General features: G+C 39.3%; 1 protein-coding gene across 8 annotated transcripts in view; it reads right to left on the reverse strand.

The window, feature by feature from the left end:
* Positions 1 to 19,275, reverse strand: part of LOC120430316 (2-oxoglutarate dehydrogenase complex component E1) — a 39,532-nt gene that overhangs the window by 4,152 nt on the left and 16,105 nt on the right. For 2 of the 8 annotated variants that reach the window (XM_039595409.2, XM_039595410.2), the window contains exons 5-11: positions 17,980 to 18,082; positions 14,217 to 14,279; positions 13,072 to 13,562; positions 11,388 to 13,003; positions 11,183 to 11,330; positions 10,954 to 11,108; positions 4,809 to 4,925 (exon numbers count right to left, since the gene is read on the reverse strand). In XM_039595409.2, coding sequence (XP_039451343.1) covers positions 4,809 to 4,925; positions 10,954 to 11,108; positions 11,183 to 11,330; positions 11,388 to 13,003; positions 13,072 to 13,562; positions 14,217 to 14,279; positions 17,980 to 18,082 — 2,693 coding nt within the window. Of the gene's footprint in view, positions 1 to 275; positions 1,640 to 4,808; positions 4,926 to 10,953; positions 11,109 to 11,182; positions 11,331 to 11,387; positions 13,004 to 13,071; positions 13,563 to 14,216; positions 14,280 to 17,979; positions 18,083 to 18,664; positions 18,786 to 19,275 lie in introns of those variants that run through there. The other 6 variants (XM_052711111.1, XM_052711112.1, XM_052711110.1 and 3 more) reach the window with 6 other exon arrangements.

Below are 19,275 nucleotides of genomic sequence, written 5' to 3' on the forward strand. Positions count from 1 at the left end.
TTTTTACATTAGTTATGTGTGTCCCTTAGCAAGAAGAAGATTGAATTTCTCCGTCATGGAAATTCTGTATACATGTACAATATGCTTCTTGCTCAATTAATGCAGACCAAATGGTTCACAAAATGTTAAGGTACGATATTTTACGAAGTGTTTCAAGATTTTGAATCTTTCTATCATTTTAACGGTTTGTCAAACTTAAAAATTAAAACAAACAAGCGAAATGAAGTCCAAGCTAAAATGTGATATCTGTGAAAAATAAAGTAAACAAATAAAAGTTATCGTTCTCCTTCCGTTTATTTTGATTATCTGCGAAATTTCTCATACCACTTAATCACTTCTCGGCGGAAATTTGACTATTTGATAGAGAAGAAAAATAACTTACTAAAAACTAAAAAACGAACATACACACGAAAACAATTTTGAAAACCGCGAAGTTAGAAAAAAAATTGCCGGTTCAAAATCCACTGATATTCCTACTATTGCCATGTAAAAAAAATCAAGCGAAAGCTCGTCGTCGAAAAAGGGCTCCTTTGGTAGTTTAATACTTTTTCGATAGTAAACCAACAAAAACCATCAGCCATCGTTGACCATCGATTTCAGCAATAGGATTAGGGTTCAAAGGAAACTACTTGCTTTAACTGTGTGGTTAAAATTTGCGTTTTTAAGGGTAGTTTACTACGTGTATTTTGTTTATTACATGTTTTAGTGTTATTTTTTTAATAAGATTTCTATTGGTGAAATATTGCAAAACTAAACTGCGAGTAAAAAAAAACTAGCAAATTAATTTGGTTTGTCTATCAATACCTACAAGCTTCATTCTGCGAGCTTTGTTCCAACTAGCTGCATAGCCGGTATTGTTTAGTTAAGTTTAGAGGGGGGGTTTTAATATCAAACTGTTTGATTTCAAATTCTAAAAAGTGATTTCCAAATGATTTTCTCAACGATTTTTGCCGGAAAAACCGGCGTCAACACCAAAAGTGTACAGTCATTCTTGTGTGTTTGTTCTTCTCCTGTCTTTCTCCTCTTTATTCTTTCTCGCAGCTCTCGAAATGTTCGACATAAACTGTTGTACGTATCCTACTAGTGACCTATATAAGTGTTCCTAACGTTTAAATACTTCAAATGTACACGCCCCGTCCGCTCAGCGACTGCCAACTCATCGTCAACTGCAAAGTTTTAAGCAAGGTTGCCTCTCCTGTCTTCCTCGTTTCAACACTTTTCTAATAAATAAATAATTCTTTTTTTTTCTTTCTTGTGTTATTTGAAACAAACTTTGCCTCCAAGTTTGACTGTTTATATCGTAGTGTTTTGCTTGTTTCAAGAGTGAATAAATACCTATCTTCTAAATAGCGGAGTTCCACAAAGGGGTAGAGCACTGATATTGGTTTTTGCAACTTCCAGAAACTGTCTGTTCTTTTTTAGCGTGTATTTTTTTTTATTTTACTAAGTAATAGTAGTTTGTAGCATATAGAGAACCTAAAGGGTGCGATTTTGTGTACGTCCAACGTAACCTAAGTGTAAGGGTGTGTGGGTGGTGATTTACAGGCCCATGGCCGTGTCGAGCAGGTTCTTCAGCTCCTTGGTGTGCTGCGCCTTGGAACCGGTGGCGGTCGATGCGGCGCACGGACGTCCCACGTAGCTGTTGTGTTGTGATATTTGGAAGAAAACAGAACGGGAAGAAAAGAGAAGGTTTTTTGTTAGGATTACCTAGGTTTTGGCCTAATCTTTGGTGAGTTGCACCTTCTCTCGCGTCGACTAGTGTTTGTCTTAAGGCAAAATTTAATCCCAACTTATCAGCTAAGCACAATGAGCGATGCACAACAAAACGAACAAAAACACACACATGGAAGCGGTCTACAAAGTGGGCAATCGATTGTAAGCATGCAGTTTTGGTAGTGCAACTTAAAATTAAAAAAAAAAAAATAGAAAAAAAACGTGAAAGTAGAAAGTTGTTTTTTGCATGTGAACAATAATTTAGGAAAAATTAAGGTCAAGGCGTTGGAATAACGTTGTCCATGTTAGTTAAGATTGTTGAGAGATACTAGAAATCCAATGATTGGTTCGGTAAACGCTAGATATCCTTCAAAATTGTATGCTTTCTAGGTTCTTCAAGATCACATCCGTGGTAGGGAAGCGGCATTTTAGGTACATGACCTTCCCGTCTGTGTTAGGGAGGCGCTCATTTTGCTTGCAAATTCTCTACCAATGTTGAAAATTTACTCTGCCTAGTTCAATGAATCATCATTGCGGTGAATATAACACAGTCGGTCTGGTCACTCTAAAATTTTTAATGCAATTCTTAAAGCACAGTTACATCGACTTTTCATAAGTAATGGATGGAATAAAGCATTGTGTAAATTAAAACAGTGATACATGTTACTTCGGTTGGAAATCGATTTTTTTGCGAAACTGTTAACAAAAATGTCCTTTTGGTTGAAATGTGTTAGATACAACAAGACAATGCAAATAAACCTCCTGTAATTCTCTTTAATGCAAATGAACCTTACATTTTAAATGAATAAAAGTCCTGGTGCACGTGAACCAAGATTACACTTTTTGATTAGATCAGAGATCAAAGTATTGTTTTCAGGAGTTTTTTTGCTTACAGTGCTTTTTCAATAATTGGGCTAAGAACGTAGCCCAGTTACCGAATACTGCTCGCTAAAGGAGGTATTAGACTATGACAAACAAACTCGCAATTTTTGATAGTTTAAGGGTTACATACATGTAGAAAATCCCTAAATTTCATATTTCAAGAAAATAATCAAATCTACTAAAAAGATGATTTTCAATCACTCCTGAAAGTTTCATAAAGATATGTTATGCCTAAAGTGAGTAACAGACGATTTAAGCTTACAATTTTGCCGTGCGCAAAGCGAACTGTCAAACATTGTGAGCGGTTTTTCTGTAAACACCGAGTTGATTTACGGGTGCCTTGAACTCTCAAGACATATTCAGTGTGCATGACGAAGCCATTTTTTTTTAATTTTGCCTTTGTAAAAATAAAAAAATAAAAAAATTACGATTTTTTATATAAAAACAAAATAATATTTTTTTATTTTTTTAATAAACTTTTTGAAAATCGGCTTTCGTCATGCACACGGGATCGGTTTAACGAGTCTTCACCAAACTTTGAGGCGATTTGGTCAAAGCAGTGTTGAGATATCGTGGCACCCGTTTTTTGAAACTGCTAACTTCAAATAGCTATATCTCGGCAATGATACAACCAAATGTCTTCAAATTTGTTTTGGTAATAGACAATGCCCTGAAAAAAAGATTTGAAAAAGTATAATGTGTGTTTTATACCAACTTTTTACATTTTTGACGATTTACATGTATGTAACCCCTTTTAACAGTTTGTTTGCAGAAAGGTCAACTTGCATACATTTTGCCTTGTTTGCGAGTTTGCTGCAAACAAGTTTGCGTGTTTGGCAAACTGTCAAACACGAAAAAGTGCGAGTTTGTTTGTTAGTTTACCTCAGTCTAATACCTCTTTTGCTGGGCTGAACAAAATATGCCGAGGGGACCATTAATGCATTATACACTCAACATAATATGACAATAAAAGTTACTAGTATCCTTTAATTGTGACTTGAACTTTCACAAAAACACAAAAAATTCAAAAATAATTATTTATTTTACTTGATTTTTGCATCTATTGACCCCTCGGTCATTTCGGTTTGTTTTTGCATTTTGACGTTTGTCTTTTTTAAGCGGGCTACAGCCAAGTTATCGAGCGCCCAATTAAAAAGCAGCCCAGTCAAACAACGCCCAGTTACCGAATAAGTACTGTTCTTTTTGTTTCCGTTTTGGCAACTTTCAGTTTCATTATTTTGACAAAACCAATTAATTCAGGATTGTTAAGACAATTTTGATCAGAACAATTAATTTCCAAAAAAAAACATCTCAAAAGTTGAAATTTGAAAACATCAATATTTTAAAAATCCCTTTCAAATCAGGACTTGCTTAGCTTAGTTGCGTACTACATAAAATGATACGTTTTATGGAAAAAATGCTGATGAAAAAAAATGTTTTAGACATTTTAACCAATGGAATGAGTCATTTGGATGGATTTTGGATTATTTACAAACTGTACATTCAGTCGGAATGTTTGACATGGAAGCAACACGTGGAATTATCACAGAGTGGAACGTGTGTGTATAACATAAAATGTGTACGTTTATCGGTGTGGGTGTACTTTGTGCAAGTATTTTGAGTGTGTGCGAGTCAGCGTGTTTGTTTTTTTCTGTGAAAGTATGATATTAATCCAAGTAAGACAATCTTTTGAAGATTTTTTTAAAGGAAATAAAAAAAATCATAAATATAGAAAAGCCAGCCAATCGAAAACGTCAATCCAATCTCAATAAAAAAAAAATGAAAGAAATAAAATAATCGAAAACAAAAAAAGGGTAACAAAACAAAAGCAAATTTGAACAATTTCAAAAAACTATAAAAAAGCGCAGAAAATAAAATGTTATGTTCAGGACAAAGACAATATTTCTCACGCGTACAAAATCCACCAAGAGAAAGAAAAGAAGATTCCGTTAGGAGCAGATATTAAAAGAAAGTAGTTTTGGTGGTGGTGGTGTTGGTAATGAACTTCAAAAAAAAAAAAGGAAACAGCGAAAGTAAACTCTCTAAAACTAGTTATTAATTTGTTGTTTGTTGGGGGGTTGGTTTTTGTTTTATACATAAGAATAAAGGTAACAGAACGCGCGCCGACTGCCGGCCATGAACCGGCAACCGGCCACGAAACGAACTATAAACGACGAACACCCCCCGGAAGAGGGTGTGTGCCGTTTTCTCACCTAAGTGGTCTCGACGAGATCTTCACTTTGCGTGTAACGTCGGTTGGCGCATTGAAGGATCCCTGGGGTATATTGAATCCTTGGGACGTTTTCTGCTGCACAAGCTTGTCTTGCACACTGTCAATACGTTTATCAACATGATTATGGTTGGTATTATTACTTGCGATAACGGTTTGGTTGTTGGTGGTGGTGGTGTTGTTGTTAGACAAAGTGTGTTTGGATGAGTCGGAGGAGGCGGAGGAGGAGGGTTTAGAAGTGGTGGTTGAGGAGGATGCAGGGGAAGCAGCAGTTTCCTTCTTCTGGCCAAAGCCAAAGAGAAGGGCCAGCCAGGAGGAGGAGGAACCACTAGTAGAAGAAGAACTAGAAGAAGAGGGCGACGATGATGACTCTGGTGGTGTCGTTGTTGTTCTAGTTGTGGTTGCAGTCTTGGCTGGCGCAGCTGACGTTGCCGTCGATCGAGAGGCGGTGGAGTAGTCATCATCGCTGCAAAATAAGGAAGGGGGGTTCCTGCGTTTGTCCTCGATTAATGTTTCTAATTTTTGAAGACTTGACAGAGAAAAAAAAGCTAGCAAGGGAACGGTGGTGGTTTCGGGCATATCTGGGCGGGTTGATCAACAAGGTGGGGGAGATGGTTCTTGTGAACTGTAACTGCTCTGAGAGGCGGCGCAACGATTCCTTAAAACTATTTCCCAGAATATGTGTGGATCTTTGTGGACGGTACCGTCGGAAGCACGGCGCTGGATGGACCAAAAAATCATAACAAAAAAAGCAACAAATTGGTGCTTAATTGATTTCAAATATGGTGACGAACTGTCACTTTTTACACGGAACTCACACATACTATCAAACCAAAAGTGTGGTACGATAGTATGTGAGCTTCGTGTAAAGAGGGTGTCAAACTAAAAAGTGACCCCGTTCGTTTGACAACAATTGATGTCAAACCATCGGGGTTTCAGTGTATTCTAGCAGAGCTGGTTCTGCCAGAATCCTGCTAGAATTGTGGAACTTTCCTGCTAGAATGCTGTAAGAATATCCAGTTCTGTGAGAACTCTGCTAGAATCCTGCTAGAACGTTGTGACTTAGTTACTGCCACTAGCGTGCCCAGATCCTCAAGGAAGGTGGGGCAACAATATGAGCGTTTTGATAATTTCGTCGTTTGTGGACACCCCCTTTGCAATTTTAGAACAAAATTCTGAGGATAGTGGGGCAACTGCCCCATGTTGCCCCACCCTGTGCACGCTAGTGGTTACTGCTACCATGTTTCAATAAGTTTAGTGTAAAAAAATCAAAGCTATTGTGACCTAGAGAGCGTTCTTTTATTACGTAACGCAGTTGGGGGGAATGGGGAAGGGGGGGGGAGGTCGGAGGCCGTGTTACGCTCCATACACAATTTTTAAAATTTGTATGGAAGTTTTGATACGAGGGGCGGAGAGAGGGGGTCCAACAAAATTTTTTTTTGCGCTCCATAATAAAAAAACGCTCCCCTGGTAGTAAATCCCAAAGACACTTGCCGATCAAAAAGTTCTTAATATCAAAGTTGGCGAGGATCTGAAGATTCATTTACTGACACTCGAGAAAAGTTCGTCCCATATGTTAAAAACAGCATGACAAATCTGCATGCTTTTGCCTTCCTCACCTTACTCAAGAAAGGCTATAAAATCACACTAAAAATGAAGTTCTTAAGGCTCTGGAAGGCATCATCCCTAATCGGCCATTTGGCGGCCATGTTTGTTTTAGAAAAAACATTCAAATCTTGATTCAGAATGTTTCATTCAAAAAAATGTCTTCTTTGTGTTGTTTGTAGAAGCATTTTACATATAGTGATCATTTTATCATTTCAATTTACTATTTCTGGACCAAGAAGTCAGAACCATCATTGACAGTCATTGCCCCAAAAGTGAAGAACACCATTTACCACCTTAATTCGACCTCGTAGAGCCACCTTCACATAAACCTATCGAATCAGAATGACATTCTGAACAAATCGATGCCTCTGTGCTCTCTTATGCTAACTAGATAGGAAAACCAGCAAGCTTAGTACAAGAGAGCACAGAAGCATCGAAATGTCTGTGTGTGTGTCTGGATGTGAGTCCGTGTACCCAAAAAAAAAAAAATGCACTCGATTACCTCCGGACTGGCTGAACTGATTTGTACCGCTTAGTTCTCATTTGTAATCTGCCCATAATTGAAAATTCGGCTATTATGCCAAATCAAGTATTCCGAGAAAAACGCGTTTTAGTGTTTGTCACCAAATCTTCTTCAAGGCAATTTCCCATAAGAGTGGCATATTAGCCGTTTGGTTTTTCGCATCGGCAGCCAAATATAAACACTATTTTAGTGAAATTCAAGTTCCAGAAGATGCGTTGGAACATCCTCTACCACCTGGTGCTAATATCTCGTTTTTGCCAAAAGTGGATATTAGCCGTTTTTTCAATGGTGGGCAGTAATACCCTAGCTAATATTATGAAGTTTAGAAAAGTACTTCAAAAGTTATGCTAAAAAACGATATTCAGAAGATTGTAAAAACGGTGGTTCTTGTAAGAAAACCCGTCTTGTTATATATTTTTAGAAAGGTATTTGAAAGACCTCCTAAAACATCGAAGAACTAACAACCCTATCAAAAGTTATGAGCACGTTAGTGTTATTTATACACTTTTAAGAGGCCGGATTTGAGACATTTCGATGAAAATGTTGTCCGGGTCCATCATGTAACACGTCTTTAGTTAGGCGTCATCCATAAAGTATGTCACGCAAAAATCGGCCAAAATTAACCCCCCCTCCCCCCTATGTCACACTTTGTCACGCACGGTTGAACCCCCCCTCAAAAAGTATGTCACATTTTGCCAGACCCCCCCCCCCCTTGTTTTCGATGGGTTTTTTGTAGTGTTTATTTTTTTTAAACTCTCATAATTTTAGTATTTTTTTTCAATTTTTACATGAAAAAAATAATAATAAAATGTCTAATTCTTATTTTTTTGAAATAAACATTGCGATATAAAAAAAACTGTTTTATTTCTTTTAAAAATTAGAAGACCTGGTATTACATTCAAGTATTAAAAAATCTTGAAAACTGTTTTTCACAGCTAATAAGTTCAAACCATTTTAGCAGTTTTATTATGAACACCCTGCTTTCAAAGAATTTATTCTTATCGAGCAAGAATTTGCAAAATATTGAATTTCCAGCTGAATGAAAAAAAATTTGACTATAAAATCAATTATAATGCGATAATTCATAATAAAGGTGCGCAAACAATTTTAGAAAAGAGGATTTAATTTAATTGAGTACATTTAGAATTAATATTATGCAATCATAAAAAATACCTAGCATGACGTAACAATCTCTCAAACCCCCCCTCCCCTCTTCGTCACATCTTGTCACACCTACAGTAACCCCCCTCCCCCCCCCTAAAAGCGTACGTACTTTATGGATGACGCCTTAGATAATTGAAAGACCTTTCAAATGAGCCTAAAACGTCGAAGATCTGACAACCCTAACAAAAGTTGTGAGCACTTAAGTGTTATTCATGCAATCTTTTGAAGCCGGATCAAAGATATTCCGATGGAAACGATGTCCGGATCAATCATGCGACCTATCGTTGGATGCGTAATCAAAAGACCTTTCCAACGAGTCCAAAAGGTTAAAGATCTGGCAACCCTATCGAGTTATGAGTATATGAAGTTTTATTTAGAGGACACAATAAACAAACATTTTAACCCTCTACTGCCCAAATTTTTTTTTTCGAAGATATTTATTTTTCCCGTGCTCAGGAGGTCATTTTGAGCAACTGTTGTTCTACGAAAAACTTTACTTCTCTTGTTTTATGTTTTTCTTTTTTTCGTTTTTTCATTTTAATTTGCATTTATCTTGTTTAGTTTATGTTTGTTTTTGGTAGTATTTGGCCTATTCTACCACCTAATATAATTACATTTTGCCTATCTAATTTTTGCACGTTTTTACAGTCAATTTTTCTTTTTTTTGCTTGATTTTCACATTTTCTGCTATATAATGGAACCATTACCATTTGAATTGCAAAAAAATACGTAGAGGCATAGTCTGGGACACTACAAAAATTACTGCATACTTCTTTTTACTACAAATATAGGAAATGTTAGAAAAAAACACAGCCAAAGCTGACCCCTAAAAAAATAACATTTTTAAAACCATTGGCAATGTAACATAAAACAAGTTAAACTTCCAACCCTAAATTTTTCTAAAATTTTAAGAGTTCTTCTTTCCAATGCTTTTTACAGATCAAAAATCGGTTGGAAAATTGATTTTTGGCGATTTTTTAGATTGAAGCCCGTCTAGGTTAGATTGTAGAGGGTTAATATTACCAAAAAAAAAAATAAAATAAATAAAATAAACCTTTGGATCTATCCATCATGTGACAAAAGGTTAAATGTGGTAGTTTTCATCTACTATACCATTTTTTTACCAATGAGAGCGAGTAATTGGTTGTTGCCCGGTGAATAAAAACAGAAAAGTTGATTTAACAATTGCATCGAAGGCTAAGATTCCACACTTTCTTGGTCCCCTGTAGTTTCAGAACTGTTGCAGAACATTCCGGCTCGAACTCAAACCATTTCAACGAATCATCTTTGCGGTTAACTTTGCACAGTAGGCCTGGCCAATAAGAAGAAAGATTGGGAGTGTTGACCTAGGTTGCTTTAAAAGGGTAGGTGCTAAAGGGTAATTATTTTTGCTAACACTTTTGAAGTGCAGCTTTTTAAGGTAAGTGGGGATAAGATAAACCAATCTCAGCTGCCAACATGCATTGTAGGGACACTTGTATGGACAAACTTCAAACTGTAAGACTACAAGAAATCGACAGAAAACAGGAATTATTCCTTATCTAGAAAAATTCGACGACGTGCCATACGATCTGCAATGCTATTGAGTCGACTTTTACTGTTCAAAATTTTTCTTCAAGTTTTCTAACAAATTCTGGGAAATAATTTTCGGATATCGTCGGCACAGTTTCGCACTGAAGTGTGTAGATGTAGACTGATACTTGTTTGTTGTGGTCGTTGGTTTTCGTTAGAAAAACAACAAAATGAGAACAAAACACGTTAAACAACGCGATGGGCTTTGCAAACACAAAATTGTACAAATTATCACAAGGAATCAAATGTCAAACAAAATGTAACCGCTTTACAAAAACATGGCTTAGGGGAAGGGGAATTGTACATTCGGTTACTTAAAAATGTTCATCACATGAATGATAAATTATTTTTGGAAAACTTTCCCTTTACAAAATTTGATTTGATTATACAATTTCGCAAAATTCTATCGTGTCAAACGAAAAGTGTAGCTTTGTTTGTTGTTCTGTACAGTGTTGTGTGCAGCTGGGGGACTCTGTGTTTGGTGTAGAAACACACCTTCCAAAACCATCCAAAAGGTCGCAATTTCGCATGAGAGACGGGAAAAAAACACGAACATAATAATATTTAAAATAAAAAAAAACAACTGAGATAGCGCGCGCACCACAGGCAAATTAAGAATAAGCCGACTACTGGAAACCAGAAAAAAAAGAAAGAAACGTAACTCAAATACAACAACGATCACCAAAAAAAAGAAGTAACAAAACGAAGTAAATTAACCCAAAAGTAAGCGGTTTTATATGAGAAAGGAATCATTTGAAAAATATAGTAATTGGAATAATTTGAGTAAACGGGGAGGTGCGTGGAAAAGGTTGAAAAGTGCATAATTTTAAGGTGTTTTTAAAATAGTAAATATTTGTTTGAAAGAAGGAATTAAAGTGTGAAATAGCCGGAACCAATAATATTGAAAAAGGGTGCCAGAGAGATTAAACAAAGAGTACGAAGAGGTGAAGAGGTTCTCTACAAGTGTGCCAATCAACGACAAACTGAAGAAGGTGACAAATTTGCATGACGTGAAAAAAGGTTCTAATTTGGGAGAACATTGAAACATCCCACAGTGTCACACTTCCCAGATCGAGTCGATCTACTACCGTGGGTGGGGTGGGGGTGGAGCGAGGAGGTCGTAGTGGTGAAGGAAACTTTTGGTGTGGTGAATGTGTGGTGGTGGGTTGGTGGGATTCGGGGGACGGAGGTTGATGGTGCGGGCGGCGGTGGTGAGTAAAGTGTGAGAGACCAACAACAGGAAAAGTTAGGGGACACTTACCCGAGGTCGCGCGTCGAGTTGATCGCGGTGTCGAAGCGGGGCTCGATGTACGTCCAGTAGCCCTGGTTCTTGTGCTCCTCCTGGGACCACACCAGCTCGGCGTTCGGGTATTTGGCGCACTCGGCCTTGATCAGATCGTACGGGAAGGGCGAGATCTGTGCGGGGGGAGGAAAAAGAGCGTTTAGTTGAAGATTGTCTGCTGCGGGTCAAGTCAAGTGATTTCGCAGACCTGTTCCAACCGGCTGATGGCGATCTCCGACTCGAGCTGGCGCTCTTTGCGAGCCTTCGTGAGATCGTAGTACACGCGACCGGTGCAGAAGATCAGCTTCTTAACCTTGGCGGGGTTCTGCGAGGCCGGCGACGCGTCCGGGATGATCCTGCGAGGAGACAATTCATTGTTAAGTGATAATCAAAAATGCACAAATGCGTCCTACCTCTGGAACTCGGTACCGTCGACCATCTCGTCGAAGCTGCTTCGCGCCTCCGGGTGACGCAGCAGCGACTTGGGCGTCATGATGATCAGCGGCTTGCGGAACGGCAGCGCGATCTGTCGGCGCAGGATGTGGAAGTAGTTGGCCGGGGTCGAGCAGTTGGCCACGATCCAGTTGATGTCGTGCAGCTGGCGGATGGCAAACTCGTCCGACTCGGGCGGGAAGTAGTCCGGATCGTCGGAGCTCATCTGCAGGAATCGCTCGGCGCGGGCGGACGAGTGTTCGGGGCCCATGCCCTCCATACCGTGCGGGAGCAGCATGACCAGGGCGCTCTGGCGCACCCACTTGGCCTGACCGGACGACACAAACTGGTCGATGATGCACTGGGCGGTGTTGTTGAAGTCACCAAACTGGGCCTCCCACAGGACGAGCGCGTTCGGGTTGGTCATCGAGTAGCCGAGCTCGAATCCAAGCACACCAAACTCGGACAGCGAGCTGTTGCACACGGTGTACGGGGCCTGGTCCGGGTACAGATGGCACAGTGGCCTGTAGGTAGCCTTGTCGACGGTCTGGTGGTGCAGCACATGGTGCCGATGGGAGAAGGTGCCACGCTCGACGTCCTGTCCCGACAGGCGCACGTGGATACCTTCCTTCAGCAGCGATCCGAACGCCATGGCCTCGGCCAAAGCCCAATCGACGGTTCGCTTGTCGACCATTTCCTTGCGCGCGGCCAGCACACGCATCAGACCCTTGTGGATGGCGAATTCGGCGGCGTTCGGCGGAGGCAGCGAGAAACGGTTGCCAATGTGAACCAGCGTCTCTTCGATGACTCCCGTCGGGGCGGCCTTCAGCGGGTCCTTACCCTCGAAGAAGCCAGACCACGGCGAATCCAGCCAGTCCTTGTACTTGATGTGGGTTTCGCTCTTGGCCTGCTCCATCGCCTCCTCGCAAATCTTCTCGTACTTGTCCTTGACGGACTTGACCTCTTCGGCCGTGACGACGCCCTCGGAAATCAGCTGGTTGGCGTAGATATCCAGCACCGGCTTGATGCTGCGCACCTTCTTGTACATCAACGGCTGCGTGAACATCGGCTCGTCAATCTCGTTGTGACCGTTACGGCGGTAGCTGACCAGATCGATGACGACGTCCTTGTGGAACGTCGAGCGCCACTCGGCGGCCACCTTGCACACGTGCATAACCGCTTCCGGATCGTCCGAGTTGACGTGGAAGATGGGCGCGTTCACGACACGAGCCACATCGGTACAGTACGGCGAAGAACGCGAATGACGCGGATCAGTGGTGAAACCAATCTGGTTGTTCACCACAATGTGCACCGTTCCGTGGCACGTGTAGTCGGGCAGATCCGACAAGTGCATGGTCTCGTACACCACTCCCTGACCGCAGAAGGCAGCGTCACCGTGCAGCAGAATGGACATGACCTTCTTACCCTCGCCGTCACCACGGTAGAACTGCTCGGCACGGGTCTTGCCCTGCACAATCGGATCCACGGCCTCCAGATGGGACGGGTTGGCCACCACAGCCAGTCGGATGTTCTTGTTCGTGACGCGGTTCAACCGCTCAATGTACGTACCCAGATGGTACTTGACGTCACCGGAGCCCTAGAACCAAAAAAGGCAATTATGTTACACATGACCAATATGACAAAGAACTCTGCAGATCGACTTACATCATCCGCCGCCTCCAACCCGGCAAACTGCGTAAAGATCTGGTTCAGCGGCTTGCGGCACACGTTCGCGAGCACGTTCAACCGACCGCGGTGGGGCATTCCCATGATGATCGACTCCACGCCGAGCCGGGTCGACACGTCGATGACCTCCTTCATCGCGGGGATCATGATCTCGCAACCCTCCAGCCCGAACCGCTTCTCCGAGGAGAACTTCTTCGCCAGGAACGCCTCGAAGCCGGTGGCGCGCGTCAACCGGGCCAGAATCAGCCGCTTCTCCTCGTTCGAGTAGTTCATGATGTTGGGCGTCTCGAACCGCTCGCGGATCCAGTTGCACTGCTCCAGCGAGTTGATGAACATGAACTCGACGCCGATCTTGTTGCAGTACGCCTTCTCCAGCCGGCTCAGGATCTCGCGCAGGGGCAGGAACTTTTCCTTGCCGCCGATGAAGGTCGTGCTGGGCAGCTTGAAGGTGCGGTCCATGTCGGCCTCCTCTGTGGGCACCCCGCAAAAAGATATGTTAGAACGAATCGCGCCATAAAACAATTAGCTCGAAAAGCGAAACGACAACAGTGTTTGTTGATAAATTGAAATTCGGAGTTCAAAAATGCGCGCGAATGCAACGGGGATCGAACGAATCTTTCGAGGACTTTCTTCGGGCTCGTTTGAGGGGGTGTTTTGTGTGGTAGATATGTACAAAACGGAGAGAGAGAGGGGGGTAAGTACTGTACAAGCGTTATTTTGAGAAGCGGCAAGACGAACTCTTAGTGCGTGGGAGCGGATTGGCGGGCAGGCGGAACACGCTGCATGTGTCCGTTGTGTTGTTGGGCAGTTAAATTGTCAATAGACGCGAAATTAGTATAATTTTAAAAAGAAAGGTGATTAGAGAAAAGGTATTCATTGGAGTGCAGAAAATTTTGCTTCAATCAATAGATTTTTAAAACCAATAATACTAAAGCATTTCAACTTAGGGTAATATATACATACGAAAATGAAAGAAGAAGCAATCATATAACAGCCAAGTGCTTAGAACTAATAGAAACCATATAATAAATATACAAAGTAAATGACCAGAATATAAATAAAGTAAAATACTAAAGGTAAACACAGTAAACAAACAAAGTAAAACCAAATAAAAGCATTCTTACTTTGAATCAGCGTCAACATTGTACGATAATGGTCTGCATCTATGCTCTTGAGAATCCGCTTGTCTCAAAAGGATAAACAGACAATGTAGAACAACCAACCAAGGAGAGTTTGTTTTGTTTGTCGAGAGCGTAAAGAGTAGTAGGTACGTTGTGGGTCACTTGCGTGACCGGAGAAGATGGCTCAATGAGAAACGATTTCCGAATCGATGGCGGAGTTGTGTGCGAGGAAGAATTGTGTGCAAAAAGGGGATCCAAGGGATTGAAGAACGATGTTTGGGGTTTTAAGTCCATGAGAATTGCTTTTATAATAAAATCGAATTAGTTCTAATTTAAAATCTCAGCACTCAGTGATTCGTTCTGATTCAAACCATAAAGTTATCTAAACCATGTGTTGTGTTTTATCCAAAGGTGAGCTCAAGAGTCAGCTACTATCATTGAATTTCACCGGTACGGTGGCTTGGATGCGGCCGTCCGTCGATGCACACGAAGTTAACACGAGGGAATGCCGAGCTCAACACTCAAACAGCCGGGCATCACGACGACTCTTTCTCTCTTTTTCTATCCTCTCTTGCTAGTGTAGAGGTAAGTGTGGTGACAGCAAAGATTTGAATGCAGTATTTTGCTTCTTCGGACTTTGTTGATACGACCTTCAGTTGCTGAGATATTGCAATGAATTTTCTCAGCTTTTCATAAATATTTTTTTCAAAATTGGGCAAACATGTGCACTAATTTAAAAAAAATGAAAAACTGCGACTATTTCGAAAAAAGTTACATAAAAATGGTTATAACTCGAAGACGGTGCACTTTATCAAAATTTCACTAAAGTACTTTTTGATTGCAAATTCAATTTTACATCGAAAAATAAAGTTAAAAAAATTTTGCGACCAAAATTTCGATTTTTTGAAAAAATCAGTATTGATTAAAAATTCATGACTCGGTCAATGATTTTTTGCACAACCTGAAAATTTCTGAAAAGTTGGCATTTGATGTCCTCTAAAACATATCAAAAAATTTAAAAAAATTAAAAATAGTGTTTTTTTGCAAATCAAGTTTTAGTGATAAAAAGTTAATTAAAAAAATCACAATTTTTTTTACCGTGTATCATTTTTTTCAGTGTAGTCCGTATCCATACCTACAACTTTGCCGAAGACACCAAATCGATCAAAAAATTCCTTCAAAAGATACAGATTTTTGAATTTTCATACATCATTTTTGAATGGACAGCTGCCAAATTTGTATGGAAAATTATATGGACAAACTAATGATGCAAAATGGCTTCTTTGGGCATACCGAAGGCACCAAAAAAGTATCAGTCGGATTAAAAAATACAAAAATTAAAATTGAAGAAAAAAGACCGATTTCGTAGAGAATTGCTCATATATAGATAGAAGATAAAATATTAAAATTTTCACAAAATACCGTTTTTTCTAAAATACCTAAATTTAAAAAAAAATACAATATGGGTATCACACGAAGCGAAATTCTGTAAGTGTTTTCACTTTATTAGAGTTATTTTTTTGTTGAAAACTAAAATTTTAACAAAATACCGTATTTTTCGAATATACTCAAATATTCAATATTAGCAAAATGGGTATCAAACGAAGAAAAAATTGCTATGTATTTTAAAATAATTAAAGTCTTTTTAGGAAAATACTATTTTTTACCCAAATACCATTTTTTTCGGAAGTACACGGATAGACATCTAGTTAGCATGTCCGTTAATTCTATATTTTCGAATTCGTAAACATTGAAATGTTTCCAAAATCGTCTACATTTTTTCCGATTTCGTTTTTGGAAACATTTCAATGTTTGTGAATTCGAAAACATAAGGATAGGTACAGGATATGCTTACAAGATTTTTATCCGTGTACTCAAATTTTCATAATACAGTCCAGACTCGAGTCTGGACTGTACTAAATATGGGTATCAAATCAAACGAAGCTAAACTTTGTATGCATTTTAACTTTTTAAGGTTTTTTTTTAGAAAATTCTAAAATTTTCACAAAATAGGAACCATCCATAAACAACGTGGACACTTTTTTTGATAATCTCAACCCCCCCCCCCCCCTCCTCCATCGTGGATAATTTCCATACAAAAAAAACCTTTTTTGTATGGAGCGTGGACAACCGCCAATACCCCCCCCCCCCTTCTCTAAAGTGTCCACGTGGTTTATGAATGGTCCCATACCGTATTTTACAAAAATACTAAAATTTTCAAAATATTGTAAATTTTTTAGTTTTCATCAAAAAAAAAAGCTCTAATCAAGTGAAAACGCATAACGTCATGATTCGAATTCCCGGACGCTTCGAAACCCGGACACCTCATCTTGTTTTATCAATTATGTGGATATAAGTTCGCATTATGGATGTTAAAACTGTGTTATTTGATGAATTCTAACATCAACTTTCATTTATAGTTTGTTTGAACGCTGTAGTTAATGTCAAATCAATTAAATAAAATAAAATTATAAGATTACCAAAAATGCGAAACATTTCACTTGAAATGTTTCATAGGCGTCCGAAGCATCTGGAAGGCAAAGCAGAAATTTATGGTTTTGATTTCCTTAAATTCTAGCAAATTTTTATATAAAATATCGATTATTTTGATGTAAACAGCTTATTTGAGACCTAAAGAATGCCATTCACCAACATTTCAGTCCAAATTTGTGCAATTCCTTAACAAAAAAAACGAGTGTCCGGAATTCGAAGCAAAAGTGTCCGGATTTCGAATCAGCTTTTATCAGTGTCCGAGATTCGAAGCACAACAAGTCATTTTAATTTTCAAATTCTGATGAAAAATTGTTAGAAAAGACATATTTTGCATGCATTCTCTTAAAACTGACTGTTAATACTACATCCTGATGATAATTTTTCATATCCAACTTATTACATGATTTTTTGTCAGCTATAACGAAAATGATATGCTACTAAGTGTCCGGATTTCGAATCATGATGTTACACAATTTCGCTTCGTTTGACACCCATGTTGCTTTTTAAGAAAATTTAAGTATTTTCGAAAAAATACGGTATTTTGTGATTTGTTTTGGTAATTTAAAAAAAAAACACTTTCATAAGGTGAAAAAGCAAACACAATTTCTCTTCGTTTGATAAACATATTGCGAATTTTTAATGTTTGTATATTTTCGAAAAAAACAGTATTTTGTGAACATTTTAGTTGAAAGATTTAAAAATTTAGTTTATCGTCCATTATCGGCGATAAGATTATCGCCGATAGAATTATCGAAATAACGATATGGATAGATTATTGTTAGACGATAATTTTATCGATTAACAACCTTGATCTGCTTGTTAGTTTGGTAGTTGAGTAATTTAATCACTGGTTATCTGACCGAATCTCCAAGTGCTTACCAGAGATTTCAAAAGTGAGAGGATTCAAGTGTTGTTTGAATAGTGATTTAATATAAATTTTAAACTTTTTAAAGGATTAGTTGAGATATGGCTACTTGGAAGTCGTTTGATGTATAACAATTTGAAGGGTGGAAATAAAATAATAAATCTGAGACTGACTTGAAAGATGCAACAAGTTTGCAAGAATACGCAATGCAGGTGACACTACTTCAAGAAATTGCATTCAATGAAAGTGGAAACGGTGACGACCTTTCGGAAATTGTAATTACAACAGAACCCAATATTTGAGAAGGAGGGAGGGCCTTTGAACGACAGTGTGATTTCAGATGATGAGAGAAAGAGAGACGACACTACAGAGCTACTAAATCCAATCTTATCCGTTAGAAATACTCACCAAAGCGGTAGGACGAGTACAGTAATTCGGTCGGAATTTTGTCGTCCAGGTCCACGTTACTAATGCCGAGCGGGTCTAGTTTGGCAATGTTATGACCACGAATCTGTGACGATTATTGGATATGATCGTTTGGTTGTTTTTATTTTTTTGAGGGGAGGTTCATTGGAATTGCGAAGGGGAATGCATTCAATCGATTTTTTACGGGAATAAAAAGTGAAGAAGAAATACAACGTTTTTTAATACCGCTTTGACGCAACTAGTTTGCTAGGGAGGAAATACTGGTAGGAAGGAAAGGTGTTTGGAGAGAAACCAAAAAAAGGAGTTCTACAATAAAGACGAGCATACAACGTGTACAATAGAGACGCCACACCACACTACACAGTTAGGGACAATCACACACGTACTACACACGCACAAACTGCACACACGTGAATTGACTAGAATTAACACACCACACTATTCCCAATACAATGATGCACAACGTAACACACTCGACACACACTGGCTACATTCATATTTTATCTGTGTTAACAAAAAAAGAGTACACCCTCTGCGCGCTCCGTTGGCTCCGATTCTAGTCCAGATTTAGTCCTGTTTCGCAAATAAAACCCCAACTCTTTTGTCCGAATCTCAACTGTTGCACTACAAAATTACAAATTATATTGAAAGAAGTGTTGACAATTACCAAAGTTCATGTACGTGCGGGTGACTTTTTCGTTCGCCCGTAGGTTATTGTCCGGATCCCGCTGGATGTCGGCATTGAGGATGCCCAGCGGATCGATGTCTGCTACCAGATGACCACGTGACTGCGGAAATGAAGGCGTTGAGTTCCGTGTTTGTGTGTGTGCGTTTTTCTTATAATAGGCTCTTCCTACTTCCAGACACTTTCCGCTCTGTTAAATCTTAAAAAGTGCTTGACAAATTTAGCAGGTCGTGCTAATTTTTGCGTCATTTGCGATAATTGCTGTGAACTAAGCTGTGCTAATTTCTCAAACTGTGCCTTTGACTGACTAGTTGCTACGGGATCTGTACGATTGTTTTAAAGTATTCATAAACGGGACAACATTTTTCATGCAATACGTTTGAAACATTAAGGAACGGGAACGGCACAATTAACTAGATTAGTTCGGTCTATAAATCTCCCAGTGAATACCCTGTTTGTTACAAAAACCCCAACAATTGTTGTGCGATGATCTTTGAACCATCCTACTAAAAAAAAAAAAACTATTTCCATGAAAACATCGGAATGAAGCTTTCAGCTACGAAAAAACAACAAAATAAAAGTGGATTTTTCTC

This window comes from Culex pipiens, chromosome 3, assembly GCF_016801865.2.
Source record: "Culex pipiens pallens isolate TS chromosome 3, TS_CPP_V2, whole genome shotgun sequence".
Taxonomy (NCBI): domain Eukaryota; kingdom Metazoa; phylum Arthropoda; class Insecta; order Diptera; family Culicidae; genus Culex; species Culex pipiens.